Here is a 17,312-nt window from a genome sequence, read left to right as displayed (position 1 = left end):
TCCCGTGATCCCGTCCCGTCGGCCTAACCCTCCGAGATACGAGCGCTTCAATCAAAAACGGGGGAAGCCGCGCGCGCCGGACACCGAGAGAGCGGCGCGACGACCCGAACCAACCAGATGCCGCCGCCGCTGCTCCGCGACCCGGCCATGGTGCTCCCGTCCCTCGGCGCGCCGGCGCCCCACCCCCACCTCCTCCGCGCGCTCCACGCGCACCTCCTCGTCTCGGCCCGCCTCGCCTCCCCGTCCCACCTCGCCGCCTTCGCCGCCTCGCTCGCCTCCGCCAGCCACCTCGCCTACGCGCGCCTCGTCCTCCCGCGGCGCCCCGCCACGCTGCTCGCCCACAACGCCCTCCTCCGCGCGCTCGCCCGCGGGCCGCGCCCGGGCCTCTCCTTCGCCGCCTTCCGCCACCTCCCGCTGCCACCCGACCACTACTCCCTCACCTTCCTCGTCCGCGCCGCCGCCACCCTGGCGGCCTCGGCCGCGGCGGGAAGGCCCGTGCCGGGTGAGGTGAACGCGAGGCTGCTCGCGGTGTCCGCGCACGGGGCCGCGGTCCGCCGGGGCCACGCGGCGGACCCGCACGTCCAGAGCGGGGTCGTTTCCATGTACGCCGCGCTCGGGGACGTCGCCGACGCGCGGGCCGCGTTCGCGGAGATCGCGTGCCCGGACGTGGTGTGCGTAACGGCGATGGTAGGGGCGCTCGCTGCAGGCGGCGACGTGGACGCCGCGCGCGAACTGTTCGACGGAATGCCGCTGCGGGACCACGTCGCGTGGAACGCCATGATCGCGGGGTACGTGCACGTGGGCAGGTCGAGGGAGGCGCTGAGGCTGTTCGACCAAATGCAGAGAGCTGGTGCCGCCATCGGTGAAGCGACGCTGGTCTCAGTGCTCACCGCATGTGCGCAAATTGGTGCATTGGACCGTGGCAAGTGGGTGCACTGGTATATGCGCAGCCGTGGGATGCGGATGTCAGTCACGCTTGGCACTGCCTTGGTGGATATGTATTCCAAGTGCGGAGCAGTGGTGACGGCCATGGAGGTGTTTGAGAGCATGGGCGAAAGGAATGTGTACACTTGGACAAGTGCAGTCAGTGGCCTTGCAATGAATGGCATGGGGCTGGAGTGTCTTGAGCTGTTCAAACGGATGGAGAGTGCAGGGATCCAGCCTAACGGTGTCACCTTCGTTGCGGTGCTTCGTGGATGCTCCATGGCTGGGTTGGTAGACGAGGGGCAAGCATGCTTTGACTCCATGAAGGGCAAGCACGGAGTTGATCCTTGGCTTGAACACTACGGCTGCATGGTTGATCTCTATGGTCGAGCAGGGCGACTAGATGACGCCATCAATTTCATCAATGACATGCCTGTGGAGCCGCACGAAGGTGTTTGGGGAGCACTGCTCAATGCTTCTCGGATTCACAATAACGTTGAGCTGGGCAAACATGCATTGGACAAGCTCTTGGCAATCGAGTCTCAAAATGATGCAGCTCATGTCCTGCTGTCTAACATCTATGCGGAGTCACAGAATTGGAAGGGCGTTAGCAGGGTTCGGGGCATCATGAAGGCCAAGGGAGTGAAGAAGGTGCCTGGGTGGAGTGCCATCGAGGTTGATGGGAAGGTACACGAGTTTTTTGTTGGAGGCAGGTCACACCCAAGGCACAAGGAGATCGAGATGATGCTTGCAGAGATGGGTCGGAGGCTAAGACTGCAAGGGTATGCCGCCAACACCAAAGAGGTGCTGTTTGATATTGAGGAAGAGGAGAAAGAGGGCGCCATCTCCTTGCATAGTGAGAAGCTGGCACTTGCCTTTGGGCTGATTGCGTTGCCAGAAGGCGTGGAAATTAGGATTGTGAAGAACCTGAGAGTATGCAAGGACTGCCATGATTATACCAAATTGATATCTAAGGTCTTCAACAGAGAGATTATCATGAGAGACAGGAATCGGTTTCATCATTTCAAGGATGGAACGTGCTCCTGTAAGGACTACTGGTGAATTTTGAAGTGTTTGGTCAAGTGTCTTCATTTCAATTTTCGATCCATTCAGATTTATAGGTAACAATATTGACGTTTTAGAATCCTGAAACACAGATCTGACTTCCCAGGTGCAACTGATTAAGTAGAACATGATATTCAGCTTGTAACTCTGTAAGAACAGTAGGATGTCATGTACGCACCCGAGTGTATCACCACATGAACGAGTAAAGAATTTTAGCTGCCATTTTGATCAGCTGCAAAAGCATAAAACACACAGAATTTCAAGGGCAGACTAAAAAAAAATTAACCTGGATAATCACATGCAAGGAACGCAGACAGAGATACATATTTGGTCTTGTTCGTATTCGCGCAGACTAATGAAGTTAGTTGAGGAGAATCCAACATTGCCTAGATACCATAACAAGGTCGAATCAACAGCTCTTTCAGTTGAATTATTTCTCCACGAACATTTTTGAACGAAGAAACAGGACTGGAAACTGATTCTCCTCAAACATAACAGGACAAATTTCACAGATGGAATTATAACATTTTGGTGACAATTTGGAAATAGCAAACACCCTGCATAGAAAATGTTAGTACAACTTAATTCAAAACACAGAGATGAACTTGATTTCGATTCAAACTACAAAGTTGTGAGGCTATTTTTCAAGGCTGCAGCGCATGGCACAGCATGCTTATATCCAAATACAAAAGACTATAATTTTCTAATCGGAAAGTCTGGGGCTGTGCGTTATGTCCATACTCCTCACTAATATTAGGAGCCTATATGGAGGGATGAGTTTGCCCCAGGAAGGCAGGAACTCAAACTGATCCCAACGAATCTGGATCCTGATCGATTGAAACACAAATCCCAAAACTCTGGTAGAAATTTGAAGCATATCAATAGAACTTTTAGAGCAACCTCCTTATCCAGTGGAAATAGATAGTTTTTTTTTCTCTTTTTACTTAAAAGAAATGAATACTTTTTTGTACTAGAGGTCAAATAACAGAAGCACAAAACTGCAGAACTTTATATCACACTATTAAAAAGGTTTCTAGAACGAATTTATCACCTTTTAGTGGAATATAAGCTGCAATTATTTCAATTCAAGTAACTTGAATTCTTGAGAGTAACATTGAGTTTTGACAGCAACTGCCTCTGCCTTGAAGTATACATAGAGCTTCTTGTTCCAATCAGAACGCCAAAATAAAGGTAAAACTGTTTCTACCTCATGAGGCCCAGCCAAACTTCTTCATGGCGTCCTTGGTTCTCTTCTGGAGCCTCATGAACACGATAACCATGCAAGCCAGCACCCATGGTGGGAAGCTCACGGTGCCCAGCTTGGCCTGAAGCCACTCGGGCATCTTGGCCTCCTTCAATAGCACTGCAGCTACCACCGTCATTGCGGCGACCCCAAGCACCATCTTCGTGATGGGCTTCAGCAAAGAATCCTAAACCATCAAAGATGCAAACGCATAATGTGTAAGGTTTCCCCAATTCTAACTAGACGACAAGGTAAGCTAAACAATTGTTAAATCAAAGAGCAAGTGAAGTGAGGGAAAATTGGTGCGCGGTGGTCTTTGGAGGAGCAAGTTCAAAGAGTACCTTGGGCTCGCCGTCGAGGAAGATGGTGGAGCCGGGGGCGTAGGTGAGGAGGGAGCGGCCGTTGCGGGGGTTGAAGCGGATGGCGACACCACGTTTGCGGGCGGCAGGGTCGAAGGTGAAGACGGACTTGAGGCCGTACTGCTCTAGGATGTCGCCCACCTCCAGCTGGTCCTGCGTCCACCCGCCCAGCGGCGACCGGAACACGGCCACCGGACGCCCGCGCCGGAACAGCTGCACCTCCACCTGCGGCGCCGAGGCCGCCGCCGCCCCGGATCCGGGCTTCCCGTCCGGGCCAGGGGCCGTGGCTGCAGACACCTCTTGGATGGCGTCTTCGCTGGCCTCCGCGACGGCGGCTGGCGCCGGCGCCGCGGCCCTGTCAGTTTCCGACTCCATCGGTTTGGTCGATCGGGTCGAGGACTACAGGAGACTGGAAGGAATCTCGTCCTCTCTGGTTCGTCTCGTGCTTTTTTTTTATCAAAGAGAACAGGGCTGGCTGCTTAAAAGATCAGGTGCGCTAAGAAAAGTTCTTTACTGGGCTGGGCCTAAACTTATTGAAGGTCCAATAACCAAGTCATATATTCATTCCTTCCTATAGTTTTCTTAGTAAATATCCGAAGACATGAAACCTAATAAAAAAAGAAAAAAAGAAAGAAATGAATATCGGAGACATTTGACCTGGTTTCAGTGCTTTTATTCTAGTTCTACGATTGTACAAAGCACAAACTACATTCTTGCATCTACATTAAGCGAGGGAAGCCTTGTAAAGTTGTAATTACTTGATAGTGATTTGATCACTGATCAGCAAGCCTCTGAAATTAATTCAGGATCAGGATTAGTCCGGTCCAGCTGCAAGCCCAGGCCGTCGACGACGTTATAAATCTCAGCTGACCTCCGGTGATACGTATCTTGCACCAGGAACTTGTGCACCTCACCGTCCAGCTCTATCCAGCTATAGGCGGACAGCTTCTGAACGTTCTTGTTCCTCATCAGGTCCCTGATCTCCCTAACATCACCCCAGAGCCCTGCGTCCGCATAGATGTTGGACAGGAGGACGTAGATTGATGAGTTGTCGGGCTCTATTGCCAGGAGCTTGCCCGCGGCGAGCTTGGCAAGCTCAACATCCGCGAGGGCTCTGCAGGCGCTGAGCAGCGTGCTCCAGATCACCGCGTTTGGTTGAACTTCCATGTCGCAGATGAACTTGTATGCTTCCCACAGCCTTCCGGACTTGCAGAGGAGGTCCACTATGCATGCGCAGTGCTCAACTTGAGGAGAGACATGATATTTCTTCTTCATCTCTTCGAAGAACGCCATGCCTTTGTCTACCAAGCCAGCATGGGTGCATGCAGTCAATAGTGCAACAAAGGTGATCTCATTCGGCTGTACCTCATCTGATAGCATCTTTTCGTACAAGGTGATCGCATCTTCTGCAAAGCCATTAAGTGCTAGGCCTCTGATCATGGAGTTCCAAGTGATGACCACCTTCTGTTCCATCCGGGTGAAGACATTGCGAGCTCTGCCAACATGCCCGCACTTGGTGTACATATCAATCAGAGAAGATCCAAGATAGCTGGTAAGTGGCAATCTCTGACTCTCGACGTAATTCCCAATCTGTTCTCCTAGTTCGTCAGAACCCAGCTGTGCACATGCAGACAATACACCAACAAGAGTAACTTCGTTCGGCTTGCAATTGGTTGCCTTCATCCTCTCAAACAGCTCAAGAGATTCGTGTGGCCTCCCATTCTGTGCATAACCAGCAATCATGGTGCTCCATGCCACGACATCCCTTTGTGGCATTCGATCAAACTCCTGACGGGCCTCGTCAATTGCCCGACACTTGACGTACATTTCCATCAAAGCAGTGTGGACTATCATGTTCTGCAAATCGCGCTCCCCGATCAACGCCCTTGCTCGCCTACCAGTATCAATATCACCAGTTTTGGCGCAAATGGAGAACACCGTTGTGATAGTGATAGCATTTGGACTTGCACCCTCGCTCAACATCCGATCAAACAATGCCAATGCTTCTTGGAATTCTCCACCGTGTGCATAGCAGGCGATCATCGAATTCCACGAAGCGGATGTCCTCCTCGGCATACCATCAAACAGCCTTCTCGCCTTCTCCGCATCAGCAGACTTGGAATACCCAGTGATCAAGCAATTGATCGGTATTGGGTCCTTCACTGGCATCTCCTCGAAAACCCTCACAGCTGACACCATGTCCCCGTTCTTTGCATAGAAATCCACCAGTGCAGTCTGCACAAACACATCCCCTAGCATCCCACGGACAAGGGCGTGGCAATGCGCCTGCCTGCCCTGGCACAACGCTGACGAGAGGGCGCAGGACTTTAGGACAAGCGGGACGCAGCCCGGTGGGAGGCAGGCGCCCCTGCAGTGCAGCGAGGAGGTGGCCTCGATGAGCTCCCGGTGCAGCGAGAGCTTTGAGAGGCCGGAGAGGAAAGCGCTGCACAGGCCGGCTGTCGGGCGGGGCACTGCGTCGAACAGGTGGCGTGCGGCTCGGGAGGTGGAGGCGTCGGAGAGGAGGGCTTGGAGCGGTCGGGTTTTGAGGAGGTGTGCGAGGTTGGTAGGCAGGTGGAAGCGGAGGAGGCGGGGATCCATTGGCGTCGGATGGCCGGGTCCGGCTGGAGGTTTGGATCACCGGCGGTAGGGATGGGCGGCGTGGGTGTTCGACGCCTCGATGCGGTTTGCCGGCAAGGCATGTCGTGATACGCCTCTCACGGAACTGACGCCAGTGGCGTGGTGAACGCTGCAGTTCAGCCCTTCCGGGCGGTGCAGGTACGGGCCTCGCGGCGGTGGCGGTGGCGGCGTTGCCGTGTTGGGGTCGGTGCCAAAGGAAGGAAGCCGCAAAGGCTTGCAGTGTCAAACGCACAAATTTTTGCAAGAATTCTGCAAGCCCCAGTTTATGCGACAGCATAAATGATGACGGCAGTTTCACAGAACTGTCTAATAAGTTATGACTTTGGGTGGCTGGCATGTGGGTCCGGGCCCACACGTCAGTCACCAGAAACGAAGTCAGGGGAGACTCGTCCAGTGATGACAGGACGAAATTGCCCGGTATCATGTCAATTCCTTATTAGAACGAAGAGCAAGGCAGTGTGCAACCGGATGAATTTATTCGATCAATGCAGTCCTAACATCAGCGGACGAGGAATCGATTTCAATCCCGAAAGAACAGTGACTATACAATGACATGAGGCACTAGGCGTGGCACATGAACCTACAACAGACTGAACCAGAGGCACTCATCACAAAAGGTTGTTCAATACAGGGACAACGTCTCTCTTTACATCGCAGGATAAATAAAAAAGGAGCAAGCAGCGGCAGAGTTCATCCAGCTGAGGTTCAGACTTCAGAGCATCGCACTATTCAATTCCAGTCAATTATTGGTCCCCGCTTCAGCGCTTCCATTCAGCTTTGATCGCCCTACCTGTAGATGTTAAAAAAAATACAAATGAACAGGAATATCCCAAAACAGAAGACAAGGCTTTTAGTTCAGACTTTTGAGCTTCATAGACGAAACTATTCCAGCTAAATTCTTGCTGAACATATGATGACAAGATGAATCGTGCCATTAACTTGTATTGTCTATAAAAAAAACACTACGTTTTAAATTTTACCATCCCTCCTACTGCCTCGTATGGGTGTCTGTGAGGTGTGAACACAGTGAGTTCAAACTTACTGTTTGCACCGGAAGGAAGAGAGTGGCGTCGAGTGAAGCCATTCTTTTCTGCTGATGAATCAGAATCCAGCCTGGGTGAATTCTGTGCCCGCAATTTCGCCTTCGCGGACTCTGTTGCAGCCATATAGCTTGGCTTCCTTGGCTGAACAGGAGTAGCGCGAGTCCCGTTTTCCACATATTCTGATTTGCTTGGGGATGAAGACTTTCTCTTGCTAGTTCTAAGGCTTCCATTAGACAGATGCTCTTCCTTGGACCTTGCTTCCTCTTTCTTCCGTAAACCATTGGGCTCATCAATGTTCTGCAGCGGCATAACTTCAACTGCTGAAGCAGCAACAGTGGACTCATCAACATTTTCTCCTATAGAAATTGAATCAAGCTGAGTTTCCAGATCACTTTTCAAACCAGGTACCAAGTCAAAGTTATCCATATCTGAATATTCCAATAGCTGACCATTGCCAGAGTAATCTTGAGTTTCAAGAGGAAATGAAGCCTCACGTGTATTCTGTAGTGCCTTTTCACATTGGCTGTCTTGATTGTCAGAGATCCCATTCAGGAGACTAGATGTCTTTGAGATTTCGGCCACAGGATTAGATACTTTTGGAGCATCAGGTGTAGAATCAGATACCTTTGAGGAATCAACCCTGGAACTAGAGATCTTTGAGGCTTCAGCCATGGAATCAGTTACCTTCCTGAGGTTCCTTTTAACCTTCTCTAGTTCAGATAACTGGCTATCTGGTACTGAATCAGCAGGGAAGTTAGATAATTTCTTTGGATTACGTTTAAGTTTCTCAGATTCACCTGTCACGCTTGTATGGAAACTCTCAACTGTAACAGCAGAGCCCTTCCTACTGTTGCGCTTTAACTTGGCTGATTCAGTTTCCATCGCATAACTAGCCTTCCTTACCAGCAGTTTCCCATCAGAAACTCTTTTTGGTTGAAAAACAGGCTTCCAGATGCAGCCTATGGTCCATCTCTCTAGCCAGTTGTAGGTTGAATTGGGGTCCCTCTTGTCATACTGGAAGTGAAGAGGTTCTAGCACAATTGGTGAAGACAGAAGCTACAGAATATGAAAATGAGTTAGCACAACCTTGAAATATGTAAATGGAGAGTGAAGGTTTGTTACTTATAAGGAAAGGAACAAGACCAAGTCTGTTCTTACGTAATAAACTAGTGATTTGAAAAAGAATATATACCTTCCGAACATAGGCATTTGAAGATAACTTCTCTTTCCATGCATCAGATGATCTAGCACCCTGAAAAGTATGAGCAACATACTTTATTTTTCAAATTTTGATAGAAGGATACTAAATAACAATGCTGCATAGGACGATATGCAACAAACATAATTTAGTTAAAGTTAAAGCAATCACCAGTGAGTTAAACGAAGAAGAAAGATGCAAACAAAATATAAATGCATGCTCAAGAACTTATACTCACTCCAAGGTTATGTTGGCCAAGCTTCACATTGAATTGCATGTCAGCATCAGAGAGCCTAAACTTTCTTCCACGAAATAGAGACTGAAACTTCACAATCAACCAAGTAGTTCGAAGGGTTGAAACAGCCTGTCTCCTTACAAGATGCCCTCGAATCAGTGCCTGAAGTCTTATGATACCTTTCAATGCACGGAATGACCTTCGTGCCTGCACCACAAACATCACAACATTAACACCGTGCTACAGTACTGAACTGGAAATGAATACATTGTAAAATGGCATGTCAAATACACTGACACTTGTACAAGAATAGTTTCAAAGACATGAAGGATTCAAAATGCACAAAATAAATATAGTAATTGAATGGACACTATGGTGAGTGCTTCTCTAACATCCCAGAAAAAAAAAAACTGCCAATGCCAAGGTCCTAAAGTCATAACAGTTGAGATTGAGAATGGTTAATGATGGCATACAATTAACCACTCAGCCAATTAATTCATTTAGGATCTGTGCTGTCATTTCCTTCCCAAAAAAATTGAGTGGTTCCACAGAAAGGTTAGGCTAAAACTGTGAGCATGAGTAACACACTGCAGATGCATCAGAAAAGTCGGTGGAACAATAAGCATTACCAGGTAACCACGAAAGGCTGCCTGTGCCTTCACTGCAGCTTGGTCTTCTCCCAATTGCCCAGGAACTGATGTCTCGGACTTATCAACAATGCTTTGGTTCTGCGGATCTTGTTGGCCAGCCCAATCACTTGGCAAATTGACATTTTCAGCCTTCCCATTAACTGAAACAGCTCCATTTTTGTGGGCTTTAACAAGCACAGGCTCAGAGATCACTGGAGAATTCTCAGAAAATGCACGCTCCTCCCCAGCTGAGTGACCGTTATTATTTGTAACCTTCTAAAAAAAATATGATTGATCCGTCAGGGAAAGAAGGAAGAAACAAACTATGCATTAAACCTGGCTACAATATGGATAAAGAAAAAGGGAAACTGCATGGAAATGCATCAGTTTGCACGTTTTTAATTTCCAATCCCGTACGCGACAGTAAGTAGTAGCAATTTCAACCTTGGCAGCGTTGTTACTTCACTGTTAGATATATTGGACGCTCCTGACTGTATTCAAGTTATCAGCAACTGTATCATTAACCCAAAGCTGGCTTTGAGAGAAGAAATTACTAGCAAGTAATACTGCAACAGATCATTTTGGGTGCATATACGGAGGTCTCTAGGTAGGATTGCACAGATCAACTATAAAAGCCTTAGGGAAAAGTACCTTAAACAACGCATCCAAATTACAGAAGTGCTTACCGACTCATTTGCCTTGGTAGAACCGGATTTAGTTGATTTCTTCCCTAAAAGCACAGACTTGATCCACTTCCCCGGGGACTTTCCCATAGTATCCTAAAGCGGCCAATACTGGAAATTCTGGAACCTGTAAACAGAGGAGCTCATTAGTACACAGATCTATACCAGTATGGCACAACAGACTTTATTTTTACTAAGATAGAAGAAACATGCTGGACAGCCGGAGTAACCGTAATTTCGCTAAAGTTAGCATGGTTTAGCAGACTCTTTTACCGCACCAGCTTCCCAATCCCAAGTGATAAAACAAAGCTGAAGATATCGTTGAAAGAAAAACGAGCTGTAATCTTAAACACACGCAGGATAAGTCGCGCAGCACAAAGCCAAATGCAGTGGCCAAAAAAAGCAGCAGCAGCAGCACAAAGCCGAGCAAGGAAAGCTCAAACAGCAGAGGAAATCACGAAGAGCCAACAGCACGCACGCGGATCTGGGCAAACAAACACAGCGCCGCACAGAAGCTGCGAACCAAGCGCTAACGCCACAATCTACCCCGCAACCAGCGGAAACACATGCAGAAAATGCAGGGCGGGAACCTGAAACAGCGGCGCCGCGCGTCGGCCGGCCGTGGAGGAAGCACGCGAACGGCTCCGGCGGAACACCTCTCGCCGTCTCCCCGTCCCTGTCCGCCGACCTACCTACCCTTCAGGCCTCCAGCCTCCAATCCATGGGAGAGGCAGACCGGAGCCTGGAGGTATTTGTTGGTTGGTCCAGTAGCTGGCGGGGAGAGTCAAGTGGGAAGGACGGGGGAGAGTGAGCTCACTAGCTCAGGCAGTCGGGCTAGCTCGACAAAAAAGCAAGGGGGAGAGAGAGCGAGCGCGCAGGCAGAGAGAGCCAGCGGCCAGCGCACGGGGCCCGCATCGCGACAGAAACGCACACAGCTATACCCGCTCGTACCCGCCTAGAAGATACCGACCTATGGGGTCAAGGAAAGTGGGACCAAATGTCAGAGACACGGATGGTTTCGAGAAGAGTGAAAGACGTTACGGAACGCTGCGAGGCGTCGCCTTTTCCAGACGAACAAAGCTCCGCCCCCCGTCGGTACCGACGGTGGGCCCAGGGGGCGCGCACGGCCCTGTTGGGACCGCGTGTCAGCGAGGCCCAAGCGTCGCCGCGCTCCGGAGCGGCCCGGTGCGAATAGCGTGGGAGACCCCCGGTGTCGGGCGGTGGTCCCCCCACCACCCCACGGCTGTGGCGGTTAGCATCTTAATCCGCGCTCGGTGACGGAGGTTTCACCGCTCCGAGAAGCTAATTTGACCGCTTCCTCGAGTGCGCGTGGCAGACTCCTGTCTGTCTCTGACTCTCTGTCACTCACTGACCGCTTGGTAACGGCGTGGCTTCGAAGAATCCGTTCCAGTCCTGTCCCTGCCTTCGTCTCGTAGCATAGCGAGCAGTACACGCCGGATCCGTTGGTTGGCCAGGCCGCCGGGGCATCATGCTGGCTGCCTTGGCGAGAGGTGAGACTGCCACAACCAGCCCGCAAGGGCAAGCAAAGCATTCCAGACACGTTGGTAGAGCTGGAACGCCAAACGAGCCAAGCATCCCATCCTTGCTCCCTGCTCAGCTTCGGCTAGGCGGGCATAGCTTTTTCCAGTATAGAATTTTAGCATGCAAAGTAGGATAAACTAAGAGCAATGGCTGCCGGCCGGCATAGTGCGCGCGGTCGGTGGCGCGTGCACCTCGCCGCGCGCGGGACGTCTTAACGGCAACGGACAGCATCAGCCGAGGATGACGAGTGTCATGTCCAGCCACCATCACGTCCAGCGCAAAAAGAAAAACAATTTCCCCAAAGCAGGTAGCGGCGGCGACGGAAGAAGCAGCATCTCGCTCGCTTTCCTGCCCCCCTCGTCGGCTCGCGGCTCCGGGAGACCGGCGACGGCGAGAGGCATCAAGGGGAGTGATCAGGCCCCGGGTGACGAGATGGATGGGGAACAGAGGATCAGAGGGAGGCGATGGGCTTAACGAACCAACCCATCGCCTAGCGCCTGACAGGTTAACGTGCCCAACAATAATTTATAGAACGTCCGGGTGACCGAGGTCCAGGCCGCTAGGCCATATGCCAACCAGCCACGGAGCCACCAACCCGGCACGGGAGGACGGGAGGCCACCGGCGGCTCGCCTGGCGCGGCGCCACCCACCAGCCTGCGACGCTGCCCCCCGCTGGGCGCTGGCGAACAGGCACGGGCTGAGCCCGAACGGCGGACCGAATCGAATCGTCAGGGAAACGATCCACGCAGTGACCTGCTCCTGCTAGATGACGATGCCCGCCACAGTGACGATGCCACGGTCCAGACCAGACGGATCGGCGATCACTGATCACGCCGCCGGGGGAAGGCTACGAGCTGGGGAAACACGGCACGAGGCCACGGTTACTCGTGCGGTGCGGCGATAATGAGGCTACCGTGACCTGTACCGCGCGGCCTATTGACTCTTTTCGTCCCGTGCTTTCCTGTCCTATGGCTAGTTGGCTACGGTGGCGCTATCAAGCGAACGGATTTAACCCACCTGCCCGGCCTTTCGCCTTTCTTTTTTCTTCGACGGTTGCAATTCATTTTCCCCTCGGTGCTCTGACCTGAAAACAGTTCTGGGGGTACCCGGCCCAGATAGCTGGTTCAGAAATTCAGAGCAGCTGTCGTACGAGCGGTCAGATGGTCCCCGATCAAAGGAAAAAGGTGGCGATCCACCCAACCCAGCAGGGGGTCAAGAATTTCTAACAGTATTTTTTTAAAAAAAAAGACTTCTCGAACAGCGTTCAGTGAGATAAAGTGGTGGGGAGTGTCTACTAGCAGTGTAAGACGTGTAGGCCGAAAGCTCGGTAGCGTGACTCGCCGTACCGTGCACTACGGCCTGGCCGCGCGATGCAAATACCACCACGGCTGTAGAGGACACGCAAGACAAGATGTTAATGGCTATGCTGGTCCAGATCTCCCACGAGACAGGTACCGTGCCAAACAGCTAGGTGATGAAGATCCACTGTGACCCGTGCCGCCTTCGCTGTGCGGTGCCGTGCTGTGCCACATGGTCGAGTGACTCTAGTTGGCTACTAGTTGCGGAGCAGAGCAGGAATAAGAAATCTGCTCGGCCCAAGTGCTCAACCACCTCACATTCTACGCAGAAGCAAGCATCAACCAGTCTCAGCGACCAAACTGGGCGACGACCGGACCCCTGCAGCAGTTCTGACATTAGGCTGCGGAGATATTTCCTGTCCGCTACCACCAAATCCACCCCGGAGTCCGGAGGCCGTAAAAGAAAGCGATGAAAAGATATGGCGGGTACCGACTACTACTAAAAAAACACCATGTGACGCAGGGAAATGCAGCTGGGACGTCGCCGTCGCGATGCCCACGGCGGCCACGCCGCTGTGGAGCACCGAACGGGAAAGAGTAATTTTGCTCCTGAATACTCTACGATATAATTTTTTTGTCATAGGATACCACTCAATCTTGCCTTTGCTGCTGGATATCTTTTAAGTATGCATATTTGCCAATGAACACCGCAGTGACTATAATATTTATTTTGAGAAAAATAGAAGGAGAAAAGTTTGTAAATATCCAAATAACCCCTGCGCGCCGGCGCTTCCCACCCGCCACCGGCCACCCACGCGAAGCAAGGCACCCCCCCCCGGCGAAGCAGGCCGCAGGTGCCCCCCCACCCCCCCCCCCCCCCCCGGCGAGGCAAGCAGGCGCGCTCGGCCACATCGCCGTGCAGCGCCGTCACGCCGCATGCTTGAAGAAGTGTCCAGGAGCTACCGTTGCAAGGCTATTTTGGTCAGATTACCTATTTTCTCTATCCTTCCAACCAGGAAATTGATATTATAATCGCTGCGGTGTCCATTGGCAAAGATGCACACTTCAAAGGTATTCAGCAGCAAAGGCAAGATTGACTAATATCCTGTGGCAAAAAACGATATTATAAAGTGTCCAGAAGCAAAATTGCCCAACCGAGGATATATACCCCGGCCCGCCGGAGCTGTCGGCGCTCGCTCGCTTTAAAGGCGCTCTTCAAAGCGGCGCCAGCGCACAGGCACGGCTTTGTGCTTGACCAGGTGTCAAAATACTACTTTGATGGCATCCAGTTGTAGTTCTGTTGGTGTTGCCGTGTTGGTTGGCACGGAACTAAACTGAGCCGAACCGAACCGAACTGGTGTCCACCAAAATGCAAGACCGACCGTTGAAGAACGGAGCGACCTGAACCGGCTCACAATGTGGCGCCTACAAAACTGAAGCTCGGCAAAGACCAAAGAATGCCTCTTGGCCTCTTGGGGTATCGGGGGGCAACTAGACAGCAAAATCTCAGATGAGATGGTCTGAACTGATGGCCTGGTAGGCTCAGTACGACCATGGTGTTGCCAAGCTAAGGTAAACTATTTGCAGTTACCGTTGGATTATCATTATGGCATGCAAAAGAAGACTAATGATGAAAAAGGAAACGGAACCGTGAACGAAAGAGACATAAAGCTATTTCTTTCCGCTTTTAACAGAACAGAATTTGGCCACCCAAAGTGTGCAATTTTGTATGTACATAGCACGCACTCACTGCCCTAACACAATGGTCCCTCGTCCCATTCCTTTGTATCATAAGCTAGAGTGCTAGACTAGAAAAGTGTGCAGCCAAGCAAGTTGCAACAGAATTTAGCTTCAGCAGCAATGTTCCTATCAATACAGAGTTATTTTTGGTTTTCAAGTTTCAAAATAAAGGGCTCTTCGAGTTTTAAGCACCCCATTGAGAGAAAGATAACGAAGGTGCTAATAAAATAGCTGTAGGCTAACATCTTCAAGTTAACACAACATTTTCATGCTATAGGAAAACCAAACAGAGTGATGTAATGCTTTATTAACTGAGGTGGCAGGTCGAGGTGGTTGAACTATTCTGAAAATTTCTTAAAGATATCTAATTCTGGCAAGGTTACCATTGCAAATACATATGCATCTGAAACTAAAACGAATGTTGTTAGTTGAGAAAAGAGCAGATGTGAATGAGGTGCAATGATAAAATTATACTCCCTCCAGCACCAAATGTAGGTCATTTTAGGATTCTATCTAGTCAAAATTCTTTAGCTTGGCGTATCAATATATGAAAAGTAACATAGATCCACAGCACATGGTTGATGTTACTATCATAGAAAACACTTTTGTAACATATAGTTTTCACAATTTAAAATGGCATATTTTTACAAAAAAAAAGATGCAACACAAAGGTCATTAGAGACTGTAATTCTCCTAAACGACCTACACTTGAAATCAGAGGGAGTAGTTTCAATTTTTTAGGAAGTTAATGCTTACTACTCAATCTAAGTAGTTGCATTCAGCTTTTGTTCTTACAACTCAATCTATACTATGATGCAGCACAATTTTTGTCTCTATCAAACTGCCCACTACCAAAACACAAAGCATTTCAATCCAATATGGATCATATGAAATCAGGGTGCACCTCATCATCCACCACTACGTCACTAGTAGCTTCAGTAGTGGCACATTCATCGAGTTCACTCCAATGCAGCCCAGAGCTCTGAGACCCTTTCCTCTCTTCAAAGAAGCCCACGTCCAAATACTTGCTCCATTTCGATCTTTGTGCTGCACAGAACAAGTGCATGATTCTATAATCCTTCCTCAAAATAAGAAGTTTTATAATTCAGGATTGCCAAGTGATATCATATGCTGTTAGGATTTGCATGTATTACCATCAGCAGTAGTAGTTGCACAGTAGGGACTTGATCCTTGCTCGATCTGCTGCCTCTTGGATAAAGTGGGATGTGTTGATGGCTTGGTCCTCTTTCCTAGTACACCTGATTGGGCTTTGCGAGGCCTAACTTTAGGCCTGTTTTGAGGCAGTTCAGTTATCACCTCAATTCCTTCATCTGATTCTGTATTTCGATAGGGAAACAGTTAGACAATGCATCGCAATTTCAGCCAATACATGTTAGAAACTTGACAATAAATGAACATTAATTATGAAGGCAACCAGCTACACTCAAACTATGCAGCCTCATCTGAATATGTAAATCACCAATTGAACTGCTGGGTTCCACCTCCTTGAGAAAACTGTAATAGTGCAGTATCGAGCAATTAGATGTGGGCATGAGGTTACTGTCTTAAAACTTGGACTACGTCTGTTTTCATGGACAATGATGACCTTACCATACAAACATGGACATTTGGTTTTTAAGGACATAAAAAAGATGCAAGTTAAGACACAGAAGGTCACTACTCACTACTACTCAAACTTACTCCCTAAGGCTAGTGTAACACTAGTTTATATGGCTTACTCCAGTAATTCAAGACATACTAGACTGCAAAAACCTTACTCCCTAAGGCTAAGGTACACAGAAGTTTCAGCTTAGTGAGCAACGTTTGAACTTCAACGTGTACAATATACAAGTTTGCGGCTCCAATCCCGCTACTCTTACCAAAGAGGAGTAAGCATGTAGCTGCATTGGTTATTAGAACTTTAGGGACAATAACATCACAATCTCGATAGCACTGCAACGACCAAAGAACCACATTGGTTGCACAAGATCAATATCCAGTATAGACCAACATTCATTCTCAACAGGACACACAGCGGTCGAAATGTAAACTGCGGCATTACATCGAACACGTTTCGAGCGTACCTCCATCTGAAGCGTCCGCGCCCACGCCGCAACAGCCATCACGGTGCTCCCCCGGATCGTCCAGGTACTCGGACCAGTCCGTCCGCTTCTTCTCCGTGGGGAACTCATCTCCCTGCTCCTCGACCGCCGCCGGGTCCCAGCCGGCCTCGGGCTCCGCCAAAGGCGCGAACTCACGGCGGCCGCGGGCGAGGTTGGCGTCCTGGACGAAGCGGCGGAGGTCGGCGGCGCGGTAACCCCTGGCGTGGACGCGGAGCACGGACTGGCGCTGGTTGCACACCACGCACACCCACTTGTTGCTGCTCTTCTTCTCCTGCTTCACCTGCGACAAAAGCGAAACCGAGGAACAGAATCGGATTAGTTGGAACGAATGGAGTTTTGCGGAGGGGTTCGTCTGCGGCACCGGCGCGGGGCGCGCACCTGCATGGTGTCGCACTGCACGCACTGGAGGGCAAGGAAGAGCTTCGTCGCCATGGCGATCGCCGGTTCTGGAGTGGGGAGGAGACGACGAACTGGTGTGGGAGGGAGATTTGAATTTGGAGGCCGCGGATTGGAAAATTTATGCGGTTTCATCCGCGGGGAGGGGAAAGGGAGCATTTGCGGGCGGGAGTTTTGGAATTGTTTTCTTTTATTTT

At 50.3% G+C, this 17,312-nt stretch overlaps 5 protein-coding genes across 6 annotated transcripts; 1 reads left to right on the top strand and 4 right to left on the bottom strand.

Moving 5' to 3' along the window:
• LOC112894505 (putative pentatricopeptide repeat-containing protein At5g40405) lies at positions 1 to 2,192 on the top strand. Its single transcript, XM_025962242.1, has one exon. It carries the CDS (start codon positions 118 to 120, stop codon positions 1,984 to 1,986), a length of 1,869 nt encoding a protein of 622 aa, XP_025818027.1. The 5' UTR covers positions 1 to 117; the 3' UTR covers positions 1,987 to 2,192.
• A 779-nt stretch (positions 2,193 to 2,971) lies between these two features.
• On the bottom strand, positions 2,972 to 4,053 carry LOC112894512. Its single transcript, XM_025962253.1, has 2 exons — positions 3,574 to 4,053; positions 2,972 to 3,419 (listed from the first exon to the last, which is right to left on the bottom strand). The coding sequence occupies exons 1-2, from the start codon at positions 3,964 to 3,966 to the stop codon at positions 3,198 to 3,200; spliced, it is 615 nt and encodes a 204-aa protein (XP_025818038.1). The 5' UTR covers positions 3,967 to 4,053; the 3' UTR covers positions 2,972 to 3,197.
• Positions 4,054 to 4,083: 30 nt separating this feature from the next.
• LOC112894506 (pentatricopeptide repeat-containing protein At1g08070, chloroplastic-like) lies at positions 4,084 to 6,461 on the bottom strand. Its single transcript, XM_025962243.1, has 2 exons — positions 4,350 to 6,461; positions 4,084 to 4,199 (listed from the first exon to the last, which is right to left on the bottom strand). Exon 1 carries the CDS (start codon positions 6,187 to 6,189, stop codon positions 4,372 to 4,374), a length of 1,818 nt encoding a protein of 605 aa, XP_025818028.1. The 5' UTR covers positions 6,190 to 6,461; the 3' UTR covers positions 4,084 to 4,199; positions 4,350 to 4,371.
• Positions 6,462 to 6,684: 223 nt separating this feature from the next.
• On the bottom strand, positions 6,685 to 10,831 carry LOC112894507 (protein IQ-DOMAIN 31-like). Of its 2 annotated transcripts, none has more exons than XM_025962244.1 (7): positions 10,607 to 10,831; positions 10,020 to 10,143; positions 9,334 to 9,609; positions 8,708 to 8,911; positions 8,464 to 8,523; positions 7,271 to 8,327; positions 6,685 to 7,018 (listed from the first exon to the last, which is right to left on the bottom strand). In XM_025962244.1, the coding sequence occupies exons 2-7, from the start codon at positions 10,104 to 10,106 to the stop codon at positions 6,987 to 6,989; spliced, it is 1,716 nt and encodes a 571-aa protein (XP_025818029.1). In that variant the 5' UTR covers positions 10,107 to 10,143; positions 10,607 to 10,831; the 3' UTR covers positions 6,685 to 6,986. The 2 variants fall into 2 exon arrangements, with proteins under 2 accessions (XP_025818029.1, XP_025818030.1); XM_025962245.1 differs by having other exon boundaries at positions 9,334 to 9,606.
• Positions 10,832 to 15,097: 4,266 nt separating this feature from the next.
• Positions 15,098 to 17,309, bottom strand: LOC112893826 (MRN complex-interacting protein). The gene is made up of 4 exons (XM_025961326.1): positions 17,098 to 17,309; positions 16,681 to 16,999; positions 15,751 to 15,933; positions 15,098 to 15,643 (listed from the first exon to the last, which is right to left on the bottom strand). Exons 1-4 carry the CDS (start codon positions 17,272 to 17,274, stop codon positions 15,480 to 15,482), a joined length of 843 nt encoding a protein of 280 aa, XP_025817111.1. The 5' UTR covers positions 17,275 to 17,309; the 3' UTR covers positions 15,098 to 15,479.
• Positions 17,310 to 17,312: the final 3 nt, after the last annotated feature.

Source organism: Panicum hallii, chromosome 5, assembly GCF_002211085.1.
Source record: "Panicum hallii strain FIL2 chromosome 5, PHallii_v3.1, whole genome shotgun sequence".
NCBI classification, from domain to species: domain Eukaryota; kingdom Viridiplantae; phylum Streptophyta; class Magnoliopsida; order Poales; family Poaceae; genus Panicum; species Panicum hallii.
This window is presented reverse-complemented; position numbering and strand designations above follow the sequence as displayed.

What these genes read in the sequence shown, in the direction of transcription:
- LOC112894505 (XM_025962242.1), top strand. Translation starts at nt 118, where the DNA reads ATGCCGCCGCCGCTGCTCCGCGACCCGGCCATGGTGCTCCCGTCCCTC.
- LOC112893826 (XM_025961326.1), bottom strand. Translation starts at nt 17,274, where the DNA reads ATGCTCCCTTTCCCCTCCCCGCGGATGAAACCGCATAAATTTTCCAAT. An exon ending in CGCGGACGCTTCAGATGGAG is followed by an intron (nt 15,934 to 16,680) that starts GTACGCTCGAAA and finishes ATCGAAATACAG; the next exon opens with AATCAGATGAAGGAATTGAG. An exon ending in TGCAACTACTACTGCTGATG is followed by an intron (nt 15,644 to 15,750) that starts GTAATACATGCA and finishes TGTTCTGTGCAG; the next exon opens with CACAAAGATCGAAATGGAGC.
- LOC112894506 (XM_025962243.1), bottom strand. Translation starts at nt 6,189, where the DNA reads ATGGATCCCCGCCTCCTCCGCTTCCACCTGCCTACCAACCTCGCACAC.
- LOC112894512 (XM_025962253.1), bottom strand. Translation starts at nt 3,966, where the DNA reads ATGGAGTCGGAAACTGACAGGGCCGCGGCGCCGGCGCCAGCCGCCGTC. An exon ending in TCCTCGACGGCGAGCCCAAG is followed by an intron (nt 3,420 to 3,573) that starts GTACTCTTTGAA and finishes TTGATGGTTTAG; the next exon opens with GATTCTTTGCTGAAGCCCAT.
- LOC112894507 (XM_025962244.1), bottom strand. Translation starts at nt 10,106, where the DNA reads ATGGGAAAGTCCCCGGGGAAGTGGATCAAGTCTGTGCTTTTAGGGAAG. An exon ending in CAGCCTTTCGTGGTTACCTG is followed by an intron (nt 8,912 to 9,333) that starts GTAATGCTTATT and finishes TTTGTGGTGCAG; the next exon opens with GCACGAAGGTCATTCCGTGC. An exon ending in TTGGCCAACATAACCTTGGA is followed by an intron (nt 8,524 to 8,707) that starts GTGAGTATAAGT and finishes CATACTTTTCAG; the next exon opens with GGTGCTAGATCATCTGATGC.